Source organism: Oryctolagus cuniculus, chromosome 10 (genome assembly GCF_051225735.1).
Source record: "Oryctolagus cuniculus isolate XC-2025 breed Fujian yellow rabbit chromosome 10, ASM5122573v1, whole genome shotgun sequence".
NCBI lineage: Eukaryota > Metazoa > Chordata > Mammalia > Lagomorpha > Leporidae > Oryctolagus > Oryctolagus cuniculus.
The window spans coordinates 67,049,265-67,066,530 of NC_142876.1; the positions used below are offsets into that span (position 1 = coordinate 67,049,265).

General features: G+C 54.2%; 1 protein-coding gene across 2 annotated transcripts in view; it reads left to right on the forward strand.

Annotated features, from left to right (window-relative positions):
- The first annotated feature begins 4,518 nt into the window (after positions 1–4,518).
- Positions 4,519–17,266, forward strand: part of RAB31 (RAB31, member RAS oncogene family) — a 139,697-nt gene continuing 126,949 nt past the window's right edge. The window contains exon 1 of one of the 2 annotated variants that reach the window (XM_089305900.1): positions 4,519–4,780. In XM_089305900.1, coding sequence (XP_089162026.1) covers positions 4,742–4,780 — 39 coding nt within the window. In that variant the 5' untranslated portion in view covers positions 4,519–4,741. The remainder of the gene's footprint in view (positions 4,781–17,266) is intronic. The other variant, XM_008261035.5, reaches the window with a different exon arrangement.

Below are 17,266 nucleotides of genomic sequence, written 5' to 3' on the forward strand. Positions count from 1 at the left end.
TGTTGTCAAAGGGAGTTAGTTATTCAAGACTTTATGTTGAGTGAATGCTAAGTGCAGGGAAGGGAGAAGCCCAGGTAAGGCTTTCTGGGGTGAACTTTGAGCCGGATTTGAAGGCTGACAGCGCTTCACTGGATGGGAGGAGAAGAGGCTAGCTTGGGGGGCGCATCGCAAGACACACTGAGGAGTTTGGATTTATTTTGCAGATGGGGTGATGCCACTGAAGACTACAGCAGCAGAAAAGTGGGAGTGAGTTAATGCAATGAGTATTTCCTTTATAAGGGTCTCACAAGAAAAACTTGCATGCTGCTTTTTTTTTTTTTTTTTTTTTTTGACAGGCAGAGTGGACAGTGAGAGAGAGAGACAGAGAGAAAGGTCTTCCTTTGCCGTTGGTTCACCCTCCAATGGCCGCCGCGGCCAGCGCGCTGCGGCCGGCGCGCCGCGCCGATCCGGTGGCAGGAGCCAGGAGCCAGGTGCTTTTCCTGGTCTCCCATGGGGTGCAGGGCCCAAGCACCTGGGCCATCCTCCACTGCACTCCCTGGCCACAGCAGAGGGCTGGCCTGGAAGAGGGGCAACCGGGACAGAATCCGGCGCCCCGACCGGGACTAGAACCCGGTGTGCCGGCGCCGCTAGGCGGAGGATTAGCCTAGTGAGCCGCGGCGCCGGCTTGCATGCTGCTTTTTTAAAAAAATTTGATAAATGGTCAGTTATGTATCATGAAATTTTTACTTCTGCTGAAGTCTTATCAGAACGTCTTCATGTTGGCAGAAAATTCCGGAGGAGTCGGGGTGAGCCCTCTGTGTCACAACCATAGAGTCAGATAATAGAGAATGTGGACGGTGGCCTCAGGGCATAAAGTGGGGCAGGCTGCACAGCTTGTGCAGAGATGCACATCACCTACCTGGGAAAACCTGTTGGGCTACAGGAAACTCACCCGGACTGAGGAAATACTGCAATTGTTTGGCAACGGGCAGAACTCTGACTGGCCTGCCCGCTGCTCCCTTGCAAGCACACGGGAAGTCACCCTAAGGAGGGACCGCTGTGCAGGTGTGCGGTGCTCAGCTGACAGTCTGTTACCGCAGTAGGAAGCCCCTACCTGTTCTGCTTTCCTGCAGTGTGTTCAATACCTCCAGCTCAGCTCACTCTGTTAGTGGAGAACAGCGGTAAGCAAGGTAGCAAGGTTTATTGGAGTAGGGCATCCGTCAAAACAGATGGGATAGAATCCAAACAGTGTGCCCATCTCTCAGACTGGGGAAAGCAAGGTAACAAGGTCATGTGGTTAAATGGAGAGAATACACCTGGCAGGCCAGGCGGGCGGCTCAGCAGAGAGCTGAGTGCTGAGCGCAGTCTGTATTCAGATGGGGCTTCTAAGGAAAAGGGGTCCAGTTCTTCCTGCCGTTTCTCCTGCTCTTTCTCCTCCTCCTCCAGGACAAAGGGTTTTCTGAGTGTGAACTAGGTGAAACTCCCTTCGAGGTTTCACTACTCAGCGCTGTCAGACTGGGGAGCCCACCTGGTGCCAAGCAGGGGCACCTTAGGGTACCTTCCTTGGAGGAAGGATGTAAAGAATTTATTGCTCAATCAGGACAGGTAACCCATTTGATGTGGAGAAGACAGGATTCTCCTGGAAAGTCCTCCATGGGGAAAAGGCTGAGACCACCTGTACAGTCAGCAGGCTATGGACAGAACTCTGAAGTGTAAAATCCTGGGCTGCTTCCAAGGTGAGTTCTGCGGATGCCCTGTCATACGCACAGGCTAATTTCTGACATCCTACCTAAGACATCTGCCCTGGTGAATTCTTTTCCAAAAGTTGAGAGCCGCCTAGCACCTGTCATTCCTGAGCTGTGTCTCAGAGCAGTCACCCCTCCCCTCACCCCTCTCTGGGCTACAGCGTGGTGCCTGATGTCGGGTTGGTCACAGGGACCTGGCCATGTTGCAGCCTCAGGAGTGACCTGGCTGATGAGGGGGCACAAACCCATCCCCACGGTCCAGCTGACAGACTAGGAGGACCACCTTGCAGAGCGCGAGGCTTGGAGGGAATGAGACACAAATGAGGCGGTTTTTGGGGGGACTGTGAGTGTGGGAAGGACAATCAGACAGGTGGTTCTCGGGAAACCAGAAGCCTATGTAGGGGACTATTTCGGGAGAAGCTAGAAACCACGCAAGTACCCCAGACTCCCAGGCTAGTGGGAAAGAGAGCAGAACGGGGAAAATTGTGTAAGAATAAAGGAACAGGGGTTTCATCACCTCCTTTTTGTTTGGCATGGTCTGCCCTTAGCAACCGATGGCAATGTAGCAGATCCCTACTCACTCCAGGTGCTGAAGAGAGCAGAGGAGGCTTCTGGTCAGGGTGAGGGGGCTTTCAGGCAGGGAGAAGAGAAGCAGGAGGGAGGAGCTTGTGCGGCTGCCTGGGTGGAGGCGAAGGTGTCCCTGCAACTATGTAGCAGTTGTTCTGGGCTCAGCACATCTCAGGACAGTGAGGTATTGTGCCCAGGGTTGTGCAGATCTGGGCAGGCCCATTCCCTGCTGGCAGAGAAGACTCTGTACTTTGGATAATGAATCAAGGCCGGTCACTGATACAATGGAGATGTTGAATAGGATCTGTGACTTGCCCACAGCTGCTTTTTGAAGACTCCAGTCCACGCTACACTGGCACCTGCTGTGCATACACCTAGCACACGTGCACCTGACATGCCAGCACCTGGCTGGGGGAAAGCTCCTGCCACCCTGGAGAACTCAGTCACCAATACAGTTGCCTGCTTAGGGGCCTCTAGCTTCCTAAGGTTTGTCCCTCTGGGAGCCTGGATTTAGAATTCGCCATTGTGTGGGGCTACTTGGGTGCTGCATAGCTTCAACTGGCTTCAGTAGGAACCAAGGCAGACAATCCAGGTGGACCGTCTGCTGGGAGAACAGAAATGGCATTGATCAAAACTGGAAACTCAGGAGTCAGGCCCCAAATTTAGGATAGAGGATGAAATTTTATTTTTAAAAAGCATTCATTTATTTATCTTGAAAGTCAGAGTTACAGAGAGAAAGCAAGAGACAGAGAGATCTTCCATTCACTGGCTCACTCCCCGAATGGGGCTGGGCCAGGCTGAAGCCAGAAGCTTCTTCCAGGTCTCTCTCTCTCTCTTTTTTTTTGACAGGCAGAGTGGACAGTTAGAGAGAGACAGAGAGAAAGGTCTTCCTTTACCGTTGGTTCACCCTTCAATGGCCGCTGCGGCTGGTGCACTGCGCTGATCCGAAGCAGGAACCAGGTGCTTCCTCCTGGTCTCCTATGTGGGTGCAGGGCCCAAGGACTTGGGCCATCCTCCAAGGACTTGTGCCCTCCCGGGACACAGCAGAGAGCTGGCCTGGAAGTGGAGCAACAGGGACAGAATCCGGCTCCCTGACCGGGACTAGAACCTGGTGTGCCGGCGCCGCAGGCGGAGGATTAGCGTAGTAAACCACAGCACCGGCCTCTTCCAGGTCTCTTACAAGGGTGGCACCCTCCACTGTTTTGGGCCATCCTCCACTGCTTTTCCCAGGCCATTAGCAGGGTGCTGGATCAGAAATGGAGCAGCTGGGACACGAACCTGCACCCATATGGGATGCCAGGGATGCAGGTGGTGGCTTAACCCGCTATACCACACTGCCATTCCCAGGGGATGAAATTTTGAAATCTGGCGTTGAGGGGGCAGGTATTTGGTGTACAGGTTAAGATACCATTTGGGATACCCGCATCCCATGTCTGGGTGCTTGCTTTGAGTCCTCATTACTCTGCTTCTGATGCAGCGTCCTACTAATGCACACCCTAGGGAGGCAGCAGATGATGGTCAGAGTGCCTGGGCAGACCCATACTGAGTTCCCAGCTCCGGGCTTTGACCTAGCAGCCCTGGCTGTGGCCAGTATTTGAGGAGTGAACCAGCAGATGGAGGATCTCTCTGTCACTCTTTGAAATAGAAAATAAAAATTTAAAAAGTCAAAAAAAATTTCCCAGCTGAAATACCAGTGAATTACTTAGCTGGCTTACAGCAGCAACAGAGGAGGGCATATGAGGCGCGTGGAGTAGGGACAAGAACCCAGCGGCCACTCTCCCAAGTTGCAGCCTCTTCACCTGGTCTGCCCGCAACTCTGCATTTCTGGTTCCACGTCTGGCCCCAGCAGGAACTGTCTCACGGAGAAGGCGGGTCCCCTCTCCCAAATGCCACTTGTGGAGGCAGGAAGAGACCAATGCTTCTAGAATCATCTTCAGTGCCGTACAGAGAACTGAACCCGAGCTATGAAGCCGCAAAGCGAGGCCCAGGCGCTAGGAACTGCAGAAGGCGGCCGCACGGTCGCCCCTCTGCTCAGGCCCGACTGCTGCCGGGGGGGCACCACCGGGGCGGTTAGCGGCGGGACGCCCACTGCCCGGCGAGGGCCCCCGTCGGAAGGAAGCGGCCGGGCGAGCAGCAGCGTCCACTGCGCCCAGGTCTGCCCGGAGCCCGGCCCGTGCCTCCACCCCCTGAGGCGGGGCGGCGAGGGGCGGATGCCCAGGGGGCCCAGGAGGCCGTCCCAGCCGCCCAGCCGCTCCGCGGGCTCCCGGGAGGAGCCGGCCGGCGGCCACGTGACCGGCCGCGGCGCGGCGCGCGGCCCAGAAATAGCAGCGGCGGCGGTTCCGCCCGCGGGCTGGCGCGGGGGCCGAGCCGCGGGACGCAGGCTGGGCGGGCGCAGCGGCCCCGGCCCCGGACGATGCTGCTGAGCCCCCGGCCGACGCGGCCCCGAGCACATGATGGCGATACGCGAGCTCAAAGTGTGCCTTCTCGGGGTGAGTGCGCGCCCCCTCCGCCTGTCCCTGCCCCGCGCCCGCCTCCGAGCGCCCCCAGCCCCAGGCTTGTGCGCTCCCCGCGCCCCAGCGTGCGCCCCGAGCCGGAGCCGTCCCCGAGTTTTCTCCACTCGCTCCGCCTCGGCCCCGGCGCGTTCCCCGCCCGGAGTCGCTCGGGCCTCGCCGGGCTGCGGGCGGGCCGGGCAGGGGCGCCCGGGCTCCCTCGGCGGGGACTGGAGGCGCGGCGGCCCGGGAGAGCTTTCGCCTTCGTCTTTGATAATTTCCTTCCGCCCGCAAGTTTAAGTTCCTCAGCCCAGGCGCCCGTCTTCGTGTGCCTCCTGGAGCCGTTGGTTTATCAAACATAAATAAATAAATAAAGAAAAGCCGAGCCCTGGGTGAGCCATCCGAGGGTGGCCGGGCTGGAGGGGGCAGAAGGGACGGGGCTGGGGGTGCGGCGGCCTTTGGAGCTGGGGACAAGCAGCAGCAGGCGGAGAGAGGCCCCCATCACCACTTCCCCTCCTCAGCGGGCTGTGTCTTAACCCGAAGGAGTAGCCAGAAACGGGTGCGCAGTGCTCTGGCGGCCCTGGGGACTCGGGATGTTTGAGGGTCCCTTCCATTTGGGGGCCACATCCAGTTCCAGAATTGCTGCTTTTAAAGGCAGGCCGTGTTTCCTGCAGACTTTGGCCTGGTGGCCTGGTGTGCCGCCCTTGCGGTTGGCCAAATCTGCCTCCCAAGAACTCCGTTTCCCTTAAAAGAGCAGTGGAAGGATTAGACCCCTTCTGACGGGCCTCAGAAGTGCTAAGCAGTCAGATGGGACGGAAGGACAGAGGTGTGTCCAGGTTAGGACTCCGTGGAACCAGACCGCCGGCGGCTCTGGGCTTCATCCAGGCCCTTCTGGAACCATCAGTGGGCAGAACCGTGTCCTCCCCAGCCCTGCCCTCTGCCCGTGACTCACACTCACTGGATGGCGCTAGCCTCAGACTGCCTGAGACTTCCCAGCCCTCTGGACTTGGTCGGCAGCAGCCTGGACCTGGAAGGATGCCATTCGGGTCCCTCTTGCCTTTCAACGTGGCAGGAGGGGGCCTCCTGTCCTCTAGTCTGTCCAGAATGACCAGAGTCCATGCTTCCTTGGGAGGTTCGGGTATGTTGCGTCCCACATGACCGAGAGCACTTTGGATGCATGTGGGGTGTGTGTGTGTGTGTGTATGTGAGTGACACTTTATCCCTTATCATCTACTTAGGCGGCACAGGCCTTGTCCCGTTGTGTGACTTCATATTTTCAATCATTGTTTAGGGTCCAGCCTTCTATGTGGACATGGATCAGGTGGCAAAGGCCCTGTATCAGGAAGCAGGAAACCTGGGCTCTCATTCTTTCCCACCAACCAGCCGTGCAGTTTTGGACAAGAACTCAGCCGTCTCATCTGTAAAATGGACAGAATCACAGCTTGCCTTTTAAGGTGGAGGACTCTGCCAGATGATCCCTTAAGATCCATGGTGGCATTCTTGGAGATCTGTGATCCCAGGGTGACAGCAAGCTGTAGGAAAAGTTCTGTTTAGTTTGTTGTTGTTGTTTTTTTTTTTTTTTTTTGCATCTCCAAGAACGAAACAGACTCTTTGGGCAGCTTCCTGGAGCCCAGTCTCACCTATGCTAACTGTTTGAGATGGCTCTGTTGGTAGGAAATTGAACTTGGAGGGGCAGAACATTGCTGATTGAGACAGGGAAGAGATTTCTGGGCAGAAAGTGGCTTGGGGACATCAGTGTGTGGCTCCTGCTTTTGAGGGTAGCTCTTGCAGTCTCATTGAGGTCAGAGGGTGTCTTATTTGAAAGGGCGGCTGACCTGATAAACCACACTGAGTTGTCTTTGTTAAGTCCCGGTGGTTTGGCAGGTCTTTTCCTGGGCCAGATGCATGCTACAGGCTGTCCTTGGAGGTGCTCATTGGATAGGGCAGTTATCTGGCTGATGTCGCACTTGGGGACGTCAGGGCCCTTAACTGCTTTAGACATACCCTGTTGGTGTGCAAGGCCGTGAGGGTCAGTGGATGGAAGAGGGCGTGCCAGGCTCCCTAGGGCCTGCACTCTTTGAGAGGGAGGTCTGGCTGCTCTGGGTGAAGTCTTGTGCATGGTTGCCACTCAGCTTCCTGTTTTTTAGCCAGGCCGCACCTCTTTGAGGCCGCACAGACCCTGGCAGCCACACCCTCCATTGCCCAGAGGGCCTCATACAGGGTCTGCTTGTCTCCTAGGAGAGCCTGGAGGGGTGATATCCTGTGTCTGACCATTTGCCCATTGATGGCTTGGGGACATGCCTCCCATTGAAGGTACGGCTGTTTGGGGCATTGGCAGTGCCAGCTGGTGACTTTGGCTCTAGCTGCCTGAGGTGGAGTGTCAGAAGGTTCTGTCTGCTGGTGATGACGTTGTTACCTGTTCCTGCGCTTTCACAACCCTGGCTGCTCGGCTGTTTTCTCGGCACGTTGGGCGTGTCTGCTCTTATTTCTCTTGGTGAGTGCTCCCAGATGGGGCTGACAGTGGCCTGTGGAACATTCCCTGGATGCTTTGTGCTCTGGGAAGACCAAGGGTTCAGGGGTGTTGGGTTTCTTTAGACTACCTGTTTGAAATTCTTGGCTCACAGTGTGGTTTCCCGTGTGGAATTTTCTCAACGCTTATTCCACGGGGGGACAGCTCAGCAAAGGCTTGGTAGGTGTCTTTTCGTGGGGTCAGCGGGTCCAGCTGTGAAAGCTGGCCGTGCAGAGGAGTGTGGATGACAGGAGAAGCACACGGGGGAGAGGTCCTTGGACCCTCAGGACCCAGTAAGGGCTGCTCGTCTTGCTTTGGGAATCCAGACTAGTATTAGGAAACATGCAGTGTCAAAACAGCATGCTTAAAAACAGCATAGTACATGAAAAAAAAAAACAAGTAACAAAAGCAATGTTTTGAAGCAGCAGCTGTTTCAACCCCAAAGGTGGAAAGTTTCCCAGTATGCATTTTTAACACACATCCCCACGTGGCAGAAAAACAGGAGAGGGAGAAGTGGGAGGAGGAGGAGGAGGAGGAGGGCGGTGAAGGCGGGGAGGAAGATCTTTGTTTGATTATTTCCCCTCCGTGTGTGTGTGTGTGTGTGTGTGTGCGCGCGCGCATGTAGTTAAAAGCTGCTTCCGGATGGAATCCCAAGGAGATTTATATTTGTACTTGGTTGTCTTGACAACAATTTAGCGATTTCTGCCACTTCGCCAGCAGCTGAGTGCGTGGTTAGAGATAGCAGAGGGCTTCCCTGCTTCCCGGCGAGGCGCTTGTTGACGCGACTCTGCTTAGTCTTGAGTGGAATCTGTGTGGGGCTCATCAAGGAGAAAATGCCTGGGGTGTGGTGAGACACCGGGCACCAGGGACTGCTGACACTCGCGGGGGCCTTTGCACAGAAGGACTCAAGAGAGGGAACAGGCTTCTGCTCACAGAGCTGTGACCCTCACCCAGACTTCCGCGTGCGATGGTGAGCTCTGTGTTATGGAGGACATCCAGCAGGATCATGTGGATTTGTTCCAGTTATTCTGGAAGGAACGAATGCATCGGACGGTGGGCTGGGCTGGGCAGCCATCTGAGTCCATTTCCTGTCGCTATAACAGAGTACCTGGGGCTGCATACTTCATTGAGTAAGGAGGTTTTGTTTGACCCGTGGTTCTGGTGGCTGGAGGGTTCTCCATACTGTGTGGTGCCAGGCACCTGGCGAGGGTACCTGGCTGTGTCACACAGGGCTGAGGAATAGATAGAGAACCCAAAGCAGAAGGAGCCGAGTGCATGAGGTCACTTTGCTTTATAACAGCCTGCTTTCTAGGGCTGGCGTTGTGGTGTGGTGGGTTAAGCTGCTACCTGTGACACCAGCATCCCATACGGGCACTGGTTCCAGACCTGGCTGCTCCACTTCCGATCCAGCTCTCTGCTAATGCACCTGGGAGAGCAGTGGAAGATGGCCCAAGAGTTTGGGCCTCCGTATCCATGTGGGAGACCTGGAGGAAGCTCCTGGATCCTGGCTTTGGTCTGGCCAGCCCTGACTGTTGTGACCATTTGGGGAGTAAACCAGTGAACAGAAGATCTCTCTCTCTCTCTCTCTCTCTCTCTCTCTGTCTCTTCCTCTCTCTGTGTAACTTTGCCTTTCAGATAAATAAGTAAATCTTTAAAAAAACATAAAGATAACAGCTCACTTTCTCAGGACTGACTCATCAGAGGGACAGCATTAAGCCTTTCCTGGATGCAGTACAACCTCCCTGTTTCCCACTAGGCCTCACTTCTATAGGTGCCATCACCACAGCACTGCCACCTTGGAGACCACGCTTCTAGCACTCGGACCCTTGGGCCTGCTCAACCCACGTCCAAGCTGTCAGTTTTCTTCATGTTGGCTTTCCAAGTCTGAGATTCTATTAAAATTCTAGTTTTTTTTTTTTTTAATTTTTTTCTTTCCCAGGCAGGCATTGCTCTTAAGCAGTTGAGGGAAGCTAGCAGAAGTCCTTTTTTAAAAAGGCAAAGAGGCAGAGAGAGAGAGAGAGAGAGAGATATCTTCCATCTGCTGGTTCACTCTCCAAAATGCCCACAAAGGCTAGGACTGGGCCAAGCGAAAGCCAGGAGCCTAGAACTCTACCCGAGTCTCCCGCATGGTTGCAGGGGCCTAAGTATTTGGGCCAGCTTCCACTGCTTCCTCAGGTGCATTAGCAGGAAGCTGGATCTGGTGCTATGATATGAATTGCCAGCGTTGTGAGTGGTGGCTTCACCTGCTGCATCCCAGTGCCGGTGCCGCGGGAGCACTCGACTTCCCTATGAAATCAAACCCCTGTGGAATGTAGGGGACTCTAGGTAGCTGTCTGGCAAACAGTGATACTGTGCCTGTGCTTCCTGCCCCGGGGTGATCCCAGCTCCTAGAGTCCCTTTGTTCCTCTTCTGTTCAAGGTCAACGTTGCTTCATGCCTCCCTCAGCTTTGAGAGCTCAGAGCGTCTCTGGTGTGTGCATCGTAATCATTTGCTGATTATTTTCAAACGGCTCATTGTCCCTTCTCTGGTCCCTTGGGTCTTAGTTCAGGCTGCTAAATAAAAACAGCGTGGATGGGGTGGCTTAAACAGCAGGCGTGTGTTTCCCACAGCTCTGGAGGCCAAGGTGCGTCTGCTAAGGGCTCACTTTCTGTGTGTGGATGGCTGTCTTCTCACTGTGACCCAGCCTGGCAGAGAGAGCTCTTCTGGTCTTTAATCCTGACCTGATCATCCCTAAGGCCACCTCCCAGCACCCCCACATTGGGGCTGACATTCACCGCATGAGTTTGAGGGGGCACGGACATTTCCTCCGTAGCACCTTGTTTCTGGCTCTCAGGCACGGGACCCTCGCCTTTGCCCTGGCCCCGCAGCCCCTCAGGGCTGCTCCAGGGCTACAGTCACTGGAAAATAGAAAAGTTTACATTTTAAGGGGGTCTGGAAAGTATAAAGATTTTCAGTTCTCTTATTGGAAAAGATCTTCAAAATTTCCCGGTGTCCATCAGGTTATATAATTTGGTGCGTGCATGTCTGTGCAAATATTATGCTTTCATTTGTTTTCATTTTTTATAACGTATGATATGTGTTCGACAGTAGGATAGGCATTCATTCATTCACCCAGTCTTACGGTGGTTTTGGTGTGTTGCTTCCATGCTGGGAGCCGTGGGGGCTGCAGATGGACAGGATGGCTGTGGTCCCTGCCTTTCCAGGGGCGTGGGTACTTGACGGTGGTAAGGTATAATGGCATTGCTTGTACTGTTTTTCAGAAGTTTTATTTGTGTCCTGCATTGTGGCACAGTGAATTAAGCTGCCGCTGCGACACCACCATCCCATATCTGAGTGCTGGTTCAAGGCCAGCTGCTCTGCTCTGATCCAGTTCCCGCTAATGCGCCTGGGAAGGCAGTGGATGATGGTCCGGGTACTTGGGTACCTATCACTCATGTGGGAGACCAGGATGGAGTGCCTGGCTCCTGGCTTTGGCCTGGCTCAGACTTGGCTGTTGTGGGAGGAAGATCTTGATCTAATTCGCTCTCATCTTTTTTGTTTCTCTTTCTGTCTCTCTCCTCACTCCTCCCCCCACCCCCCGTCCCAATGCCTTTCAAATAAATCAATTTTTAAAATGATTTATTTATTTGAGAGGGTGGGAGGAAGGGGGAGGAGAACCACATTGATTCACTCCCTAGAACCGCACAATGCCAAGCTCAGAGAGGCAGGAACTCGATGCAGGTCTCCCACATGGGCAGCAGGAGCAATTACCTGCCACCTCCCGGGGTCTGCGTTTGTGGGATTCTGGAGCCGAGAGCCAGAGCTGGGCATCAAACCGAGGTGTTCTGATATGTGGGATGCAGGGGACAGATAGTCCATATTTAAGTTTCCCGTTGTCTCCACACTGGTAGAGTTGCTTAAACCCAGCCAGGACCAAGTCAGAGATCTTGTATTAACCCTTTGTTTGTCACATCTGTTATTTACTTTTCACCTTAAACAGGTCCCCTCTGTGCCCCAGAACAGTATTTTATTTTTTAAGGGTTAAAAAAACTATTTACCATGGAGAGAGAATGAGGAAACTCATCTATTGGTTCCCTCCCCAAATGCCCGAGACAGCCTGGGCTGAAACCAGGAGCCGGCAGTTCAATCCAGGTCTCCCAGCTGGGTGGCAGGGACCCAGTTGCTTGAGTCATCTCTTGCTGCCTCCCAGGGTTTGCATTAGCAGGAAGCCTGCGTCAGGAGCTGGACCTGGGTGTGGAAGGCAAGCTCTCTGATTTGGGACTCAGGTATCTTTGCTGGTTGCTCCAAACACCTGCCCCGACACCTGCGTTTTTGAATGGTCTTGGCCAGGTGTCTTGTAGAGAGGCTGACGACCTGGGTTTGTCTGATTGCTTCTTCATTGTTTCTTTCAGGTCAAGGTGACGCTGAATGGTCCAGTTCTCTTACATAGTCACGTGTGCTGTTTAAATACCCCACCCACCTACCTCTATGGCATTAATTCAAAAAAAATTTTTTTAAAGATTTATTTATCTGAAAGACAGTTACACACAGAGAGAGGGAGAAATATAGAGAGAGATCTTTTTTCTTTTTTCTTTTTTTTGACAGGCAGAGTGGACAGTGAGAGAGAGAGAGACAGAGAGAAAGGTCTTCCTTTGCCGTTGGTTCACCCTCCAATGGCTGCCGCGGCTGGCGTGCTGTAGCTGGCGCACCGCGCTGATCCGATGGCAGGAGCCAGGTACTTATCCTGGTCTCCCATGGAGTGCAGGGCCCAAGTACTTGGGCCATCCTCCACTGCACTTCCCTGGCCACAGCAGAGAGCTGGCCTGGAAGAGGGGCAACCGGGACAGAATCCGGTGCCCCGACCGGGACTAGAACCTGGTGTGCTGGCGCTGCAAGGCGGAGGATTAGCCTAGTGAGCCACGGCGCCGGCCCCAAAATTTTTTATTAGCTTCCATTTGTTCCAGCTGGTGGTGTCTGAACAAAATTGATGCAGGATTTTGGCCTTGTGCATTTTCGCAGGGGGGTAGGAAAATAACTGGGGCTAGAAGTGTTTCCGATTTTGGAGTTTTCCAGATTCTGGAATATTCGCCATGGACTTTACTGGTTGTGCATCATTAACCCCCGAAATCCTGGATCTGAAGTGCTGCACAGTGTGACACACTCCCCGAGTCTCAGGTCAGCGCTCAAGACCGTGAGGGTCTGGGGCTTTGAGGTTAGAGGCGCTCACCCTGCGGGTGCGGCTGCTCAAAGGTGGTATGTGCTGTTGGGCAGAGGAGGCGAGAGGAGCAAGCTGAGCCGGGGCTCAGGGGCCTGGGGAGGGTGGGAGCAGGGCCCGAGTGGAATCGGAGCCTCTCGGACTCAGGGGTTCACTTTGGTCCTACAGCATCTTCTGCCTGGGGCGCAGCCGCTGAGCTGCGGAGTGGAGTGTATGGCTTGAGGAGCCGGGAGGTGACTTCTTGTGGTGTCTGCAGGAGGAAGGAAAGGAAAGTGGGATTGAGTGCTGGGTGTGGGGGTGGAGAGTGGACGCCACTGTGTGGGTGAGTCCTCTTCCTCGTGAGTGCTCCCTCGCTTTTGATGGCTCGGCCCTTGCCTGGCTAGATCTCTGGAGCTCATGGAGGTGGCAGATTCTGTTGTCACCCCAGGAGATCCCCCCAGTGCTCCCAGTGCCCCCAGAGGTGCCTACAAGACCTGAGTTACCAGAAAATTGGCTGAGCCCTGCAGGGCAGCAGCAGAACACAGGGCAAGGAAGCTCCTTGGGTTTTCTGTCCTCTGTGCAGGACGCCCCGCACAGAGCTCTATCCCTTGACATCAACGTCTTTGCTTTTTCTGGAAGAAAAAGACATCTGAGCTCTCCCAGGGCTGCTCCCTTTCTGCCCTCATGGAATCGCCATCCTCCTTGGGATGTGTACCCTTCACGTGTAGTTGGAACAAGTGCCTCTGCCAGAGCTGTTTTCCTGGGAGGGAGGGGGAGAGAGGAAGTGAGGAGAGCAGGAGAGAAAGGAAAGGACACTGGCTTGCTGGCAGGAAAAAGAGCAGAGGGTTCTTGCTTTGTTCTTTTTTTTTTTTTTTTTTTTTTTGACAGGCAGAGTGGACAGTGAGGGAGAGAGACAGAGAGAAAGGTCTTCCTTTCTGTTGGTTCACCCTCCAATGGCCGCCGCGGCAGGCGCGCTGTGGCCGGCGCACCGCGCGGATCCGATGACAGGAGCCAGGTGCTTCTCCTGGTCTCCCATGGGTTGCAGGGCCCAAGCACTTGGGCCATCCTCCACTGCACTCCCTGGCCACAGCAGAGAGCTGGCCTGGAAGAGGGGCAGTCGGGACAGAATCTGGCGCCCCGACCGGGACTAGAATCCGGTGTGCCGGCGCCACAAGGCGGAGGATTAGCCTAGTGAGCCGCGGCGCCGGCCTACCTGCTTTCTTCTTATGGTCAGACTGTTGGCCAAGGCACTGCCATTTATGGCAAATTTAATTCAGAAAGTTTTTTTTTTTTTTTTTTTAAGAACATCTCGTAGCACCCATACTACTTAGTTAGTAAATTCATCTTTCATTTGAGGAGCTCACATATTTTCCGAGTTCCTCACAATAAACCTCTAAAGAGCTCATTTTTCCATCTCAGGTGTTCGAGTCCTCTTGGGCTGCTGGAGCAGTGCGCTGTGTACTGAGAGGTTTCTGAACCACCGTCATGTGTTTCTCATGGCCCTGCAGGCTGGGAGGGCCAAGGTCAGGTGCCACAGGGCTGGGTTCTCATGAGGGCTCTCCTCAAAAGCGCACACGGCCGTTTCTCATGGTGTCCTCTCATGGTGGGAACAGGGCATGGGAGCTCTCTGGGGTCTTTCTCTCTGTTATTTATTTTTTTTTTTAATTTATTTGAAAGTCAGAGTTACACAAAGAGAGGAGAGGGAGAGAGGGAGAGAGGGAGAGAGAGAGAGAGAGAGAGAGATCTTCTATCTGCTGATTCACTCCCTAATTGGCCACAATGGCTGGAGCTGCACTGCCAGGAGTCAGGAGCTTCTTCTGGGTCTCCCGCACGGATGCAGGGGCCCATGGACTTGGGCCATCTTCTACTGCTTTCTCAGGCCATAGCAGAGAGCTGGATCAGAAGTGGAGCAGCCAGGTCTTGAAACCTCACCCTTATGGGATGCTGGCACTGCAGGCGCTGGCTTTACCTGCTGTGCCACAGCACCGGCCTCTGGGGTCTCTTTCATGAGGGCTGAAATTCCACCCACGAGGATTCCAACCCTGTGACCCAGTCACCTCCCCGAGGCGCCGCCTCTTAATACTGTCAACTGGGAGGGGAGCAGATTTTTAAAATATGAATTTGTGTGGGGGGGAGCAGGAACATTCAGATCATGACATAAAGTAAGACATGCTCATCTTAATTAAATTTGGAATCTAGTTGTGAGGCAGGGGCAATGAGACATGGTGGTTTTTATTGTGGATCGCAGAAGAGGAGGACTCGGGCTGTGCCTTTAGCGTCATTTCCTTCTGGTGACGTCTGCTTGTCCTGACGGCCAGCACCCTCTGTCCTTTCTCCTTCATTAGCTGGCAACAAGGAAGCCAGCCCCCTGCCCGCCTATCGCTTCTGACTCACTTCCTCCTAGCTCCTCTTCTTTCCCTGGTTTACGTTCCCATGCATATGCTTTATTGTATGGTCCTTGCCGACCTCATCATCCTGCCCCATATTTCTTCTGTGATGTCTCTGTTTTGTTCTGCCTGGACAGGATTTTTCTTGTTTTTCCATCATTTTAATTTGTTTTCTTCTCTCTGCTTCTCATGATGAATCATCGGTCCATCCTCCTTGAAAGAGGCATCTGGGCTGGGCTGTAAGAGGCAAATGTGTGTCACCCTGCTTCTCACGGTGCCCCGTATTCAGTAGGACTGTCCACTGTGCCACCCATGGTGCCCAGCCAGCTGCTGGGCACAGCCAGACACCAGCATTGTTACCACTAACCTTGGATGGGGCGTGCTGAGAGAAGAACTCAGACACAACACAGAGGGATCTGTATACCGTAACTGAGAGTTTAATTCACGCTTAATTGGCCAGGTGCTATGAGAGATGAATAGAAATCTTTGTCAGAGGTGTATTGCATACCTACTAAGGCTGTTTTCTGTTACTCTAACAAAATGCCTGAGGCAGGGTAATGAATAACAAAAAGACGTGTGTTTAGCCTGTAGTTTCGGAGGCTGAAAGTGCACACAGCAGGTGCGGGCTCCGGGAAGGGCCTCATGGTGGGTAGCATCACTGTGGGAGCATGTGCATGAGAGATCACATGGTGAGAGAGGGAGCCTGGGGGAGGGGAGGATCAGTCTTGCTCTTTTCATACAGCCCTCTCAAGACAACTAACCAGTGTCCCATAAGACCTGTCTTGATAACCTAGTTACCTTCCACCAAGCCCCATTTCTTAATGGTCCCATCACCTCTTACCATCGCCGCACTGGGAACCAAACCTGCAGCACGTGGCAAACCGCATCCAAACCCCAGCCGTGTAGTAAAGAACGCGTGCTGTCCCAGAGGTATGCGGTCCAGTGGTGTGTCATTCTGAGTCTAAAAGGGCAGACACGGGAGGTGGGGTTGGTGGGCTGTCACGTGATGGGTAGGTGGAATTGGGGGGTGGCCAGGGCGGGCCTGGGGGTGCTTGCTGATGAGCGGGCAGAGTGGCCTGTGTGAGACTGGGTACAGGAGAGAGCCCTGTCTGGAACGAATGGGGTTGGTGCTCTGTGCGTTGTGCATCCATACACGCGAAAAATGTTCCAACCAGATTCTGGTGGTCATCTGCATGCAGAGGGGCAGTAATTTGCTCTTTGTTTTGCACTCCTCTGTGGTGGAATGAGAAGGCCATGCCAAGATGGCCGCTGGCAACAGAAACTGCCTGACAACAGGCTGTGATTGGATGGCTTCGGAAACCACGTGACGGTGGAGCCTGACTGGCAACAGGCTGTGATTGGTAAGGGCATAGACCGCCCCTTGACTGGATTGGCTGCCTTGGCTGAAATAAACGAGTCTGCAGGCTGCTCGCCTCAGGCCTGCTTTCACCTAACTCTGACTCCCAACTCCCGGGGTCTTTGTGGTGACTCCGCGCCTCTTGCCCCCACCACGCTCCTCCTCTTAGAACGAATCCACCTCAGCACTCCTCTGCACTGTTTATTTAGTGAGATGCACTATTTTGTGTAATTAAATGAAAACCTACAAACACATATGGCAGGGCCCAAAGAGGTGTTTGACAAGTGCCGGTCGTTTGTTAAAAAACAAACTGGAAATACCTGGTGCACTGATAATGACCTTGGGAAGTCAAGCTGGGTCAGGTTGTCAGAGGACCTTGAAATGTGCAAGTGTTTGCCTTCGCGCAGTGGAATGATGGGTCTGTTAGGAGCAGGACTCTGACGTGCTGTCACTGTGGCAGAGCCTGGGCTCTGTTGTGTGCCCAGCGAGGACAGCCACCTCTGTTTGGGACCGTGGTGACCTCGTTAGGGCCGTGTTACTTGGGCTTTCTCGTCTTCCTCTGATCTCCTGTTCCTTAGAGTGGGGTCTCGGAAGGGTACGGGTCTGCCGATCTGTTCTCAGGAGTTCCCGCGAGTGATCATCTCTATGTGCTGTTCTTTGAAAAATAAATACAGCTACATCCAGGGTCTTCCAGGTCGCCGCCCTCTAACAGAACCCACCCATTAAAACTGACCTGTAACAAAGAGCCAAGGCCGTGCTGGTACAGACGTCTCGCCCTGGAGCCACCTGACAGCCGCCGGATGCTGTAGCGCCTGCCGCGTGCCAGGCTCTGTTCCAGGGATACCAGAAGGGACCCGAGGTTCCTGACTCTGTGGATCGCATGTTCCAGCAAGTGACAGCACACGATGCTGAGTATGGCAGCTGGAGAAGAAGAAAGCAAGGAGGGGCCCTGGAGGCCCTTGAGAGGGTGGCTTAGGGCAGGGGGCTTCGGAGGACCAGAGTGATCAGATTCTCGTGGCTATGTGGGTTCTCCTGGCGGAGGGGCCGAGGGGCTGCAGCA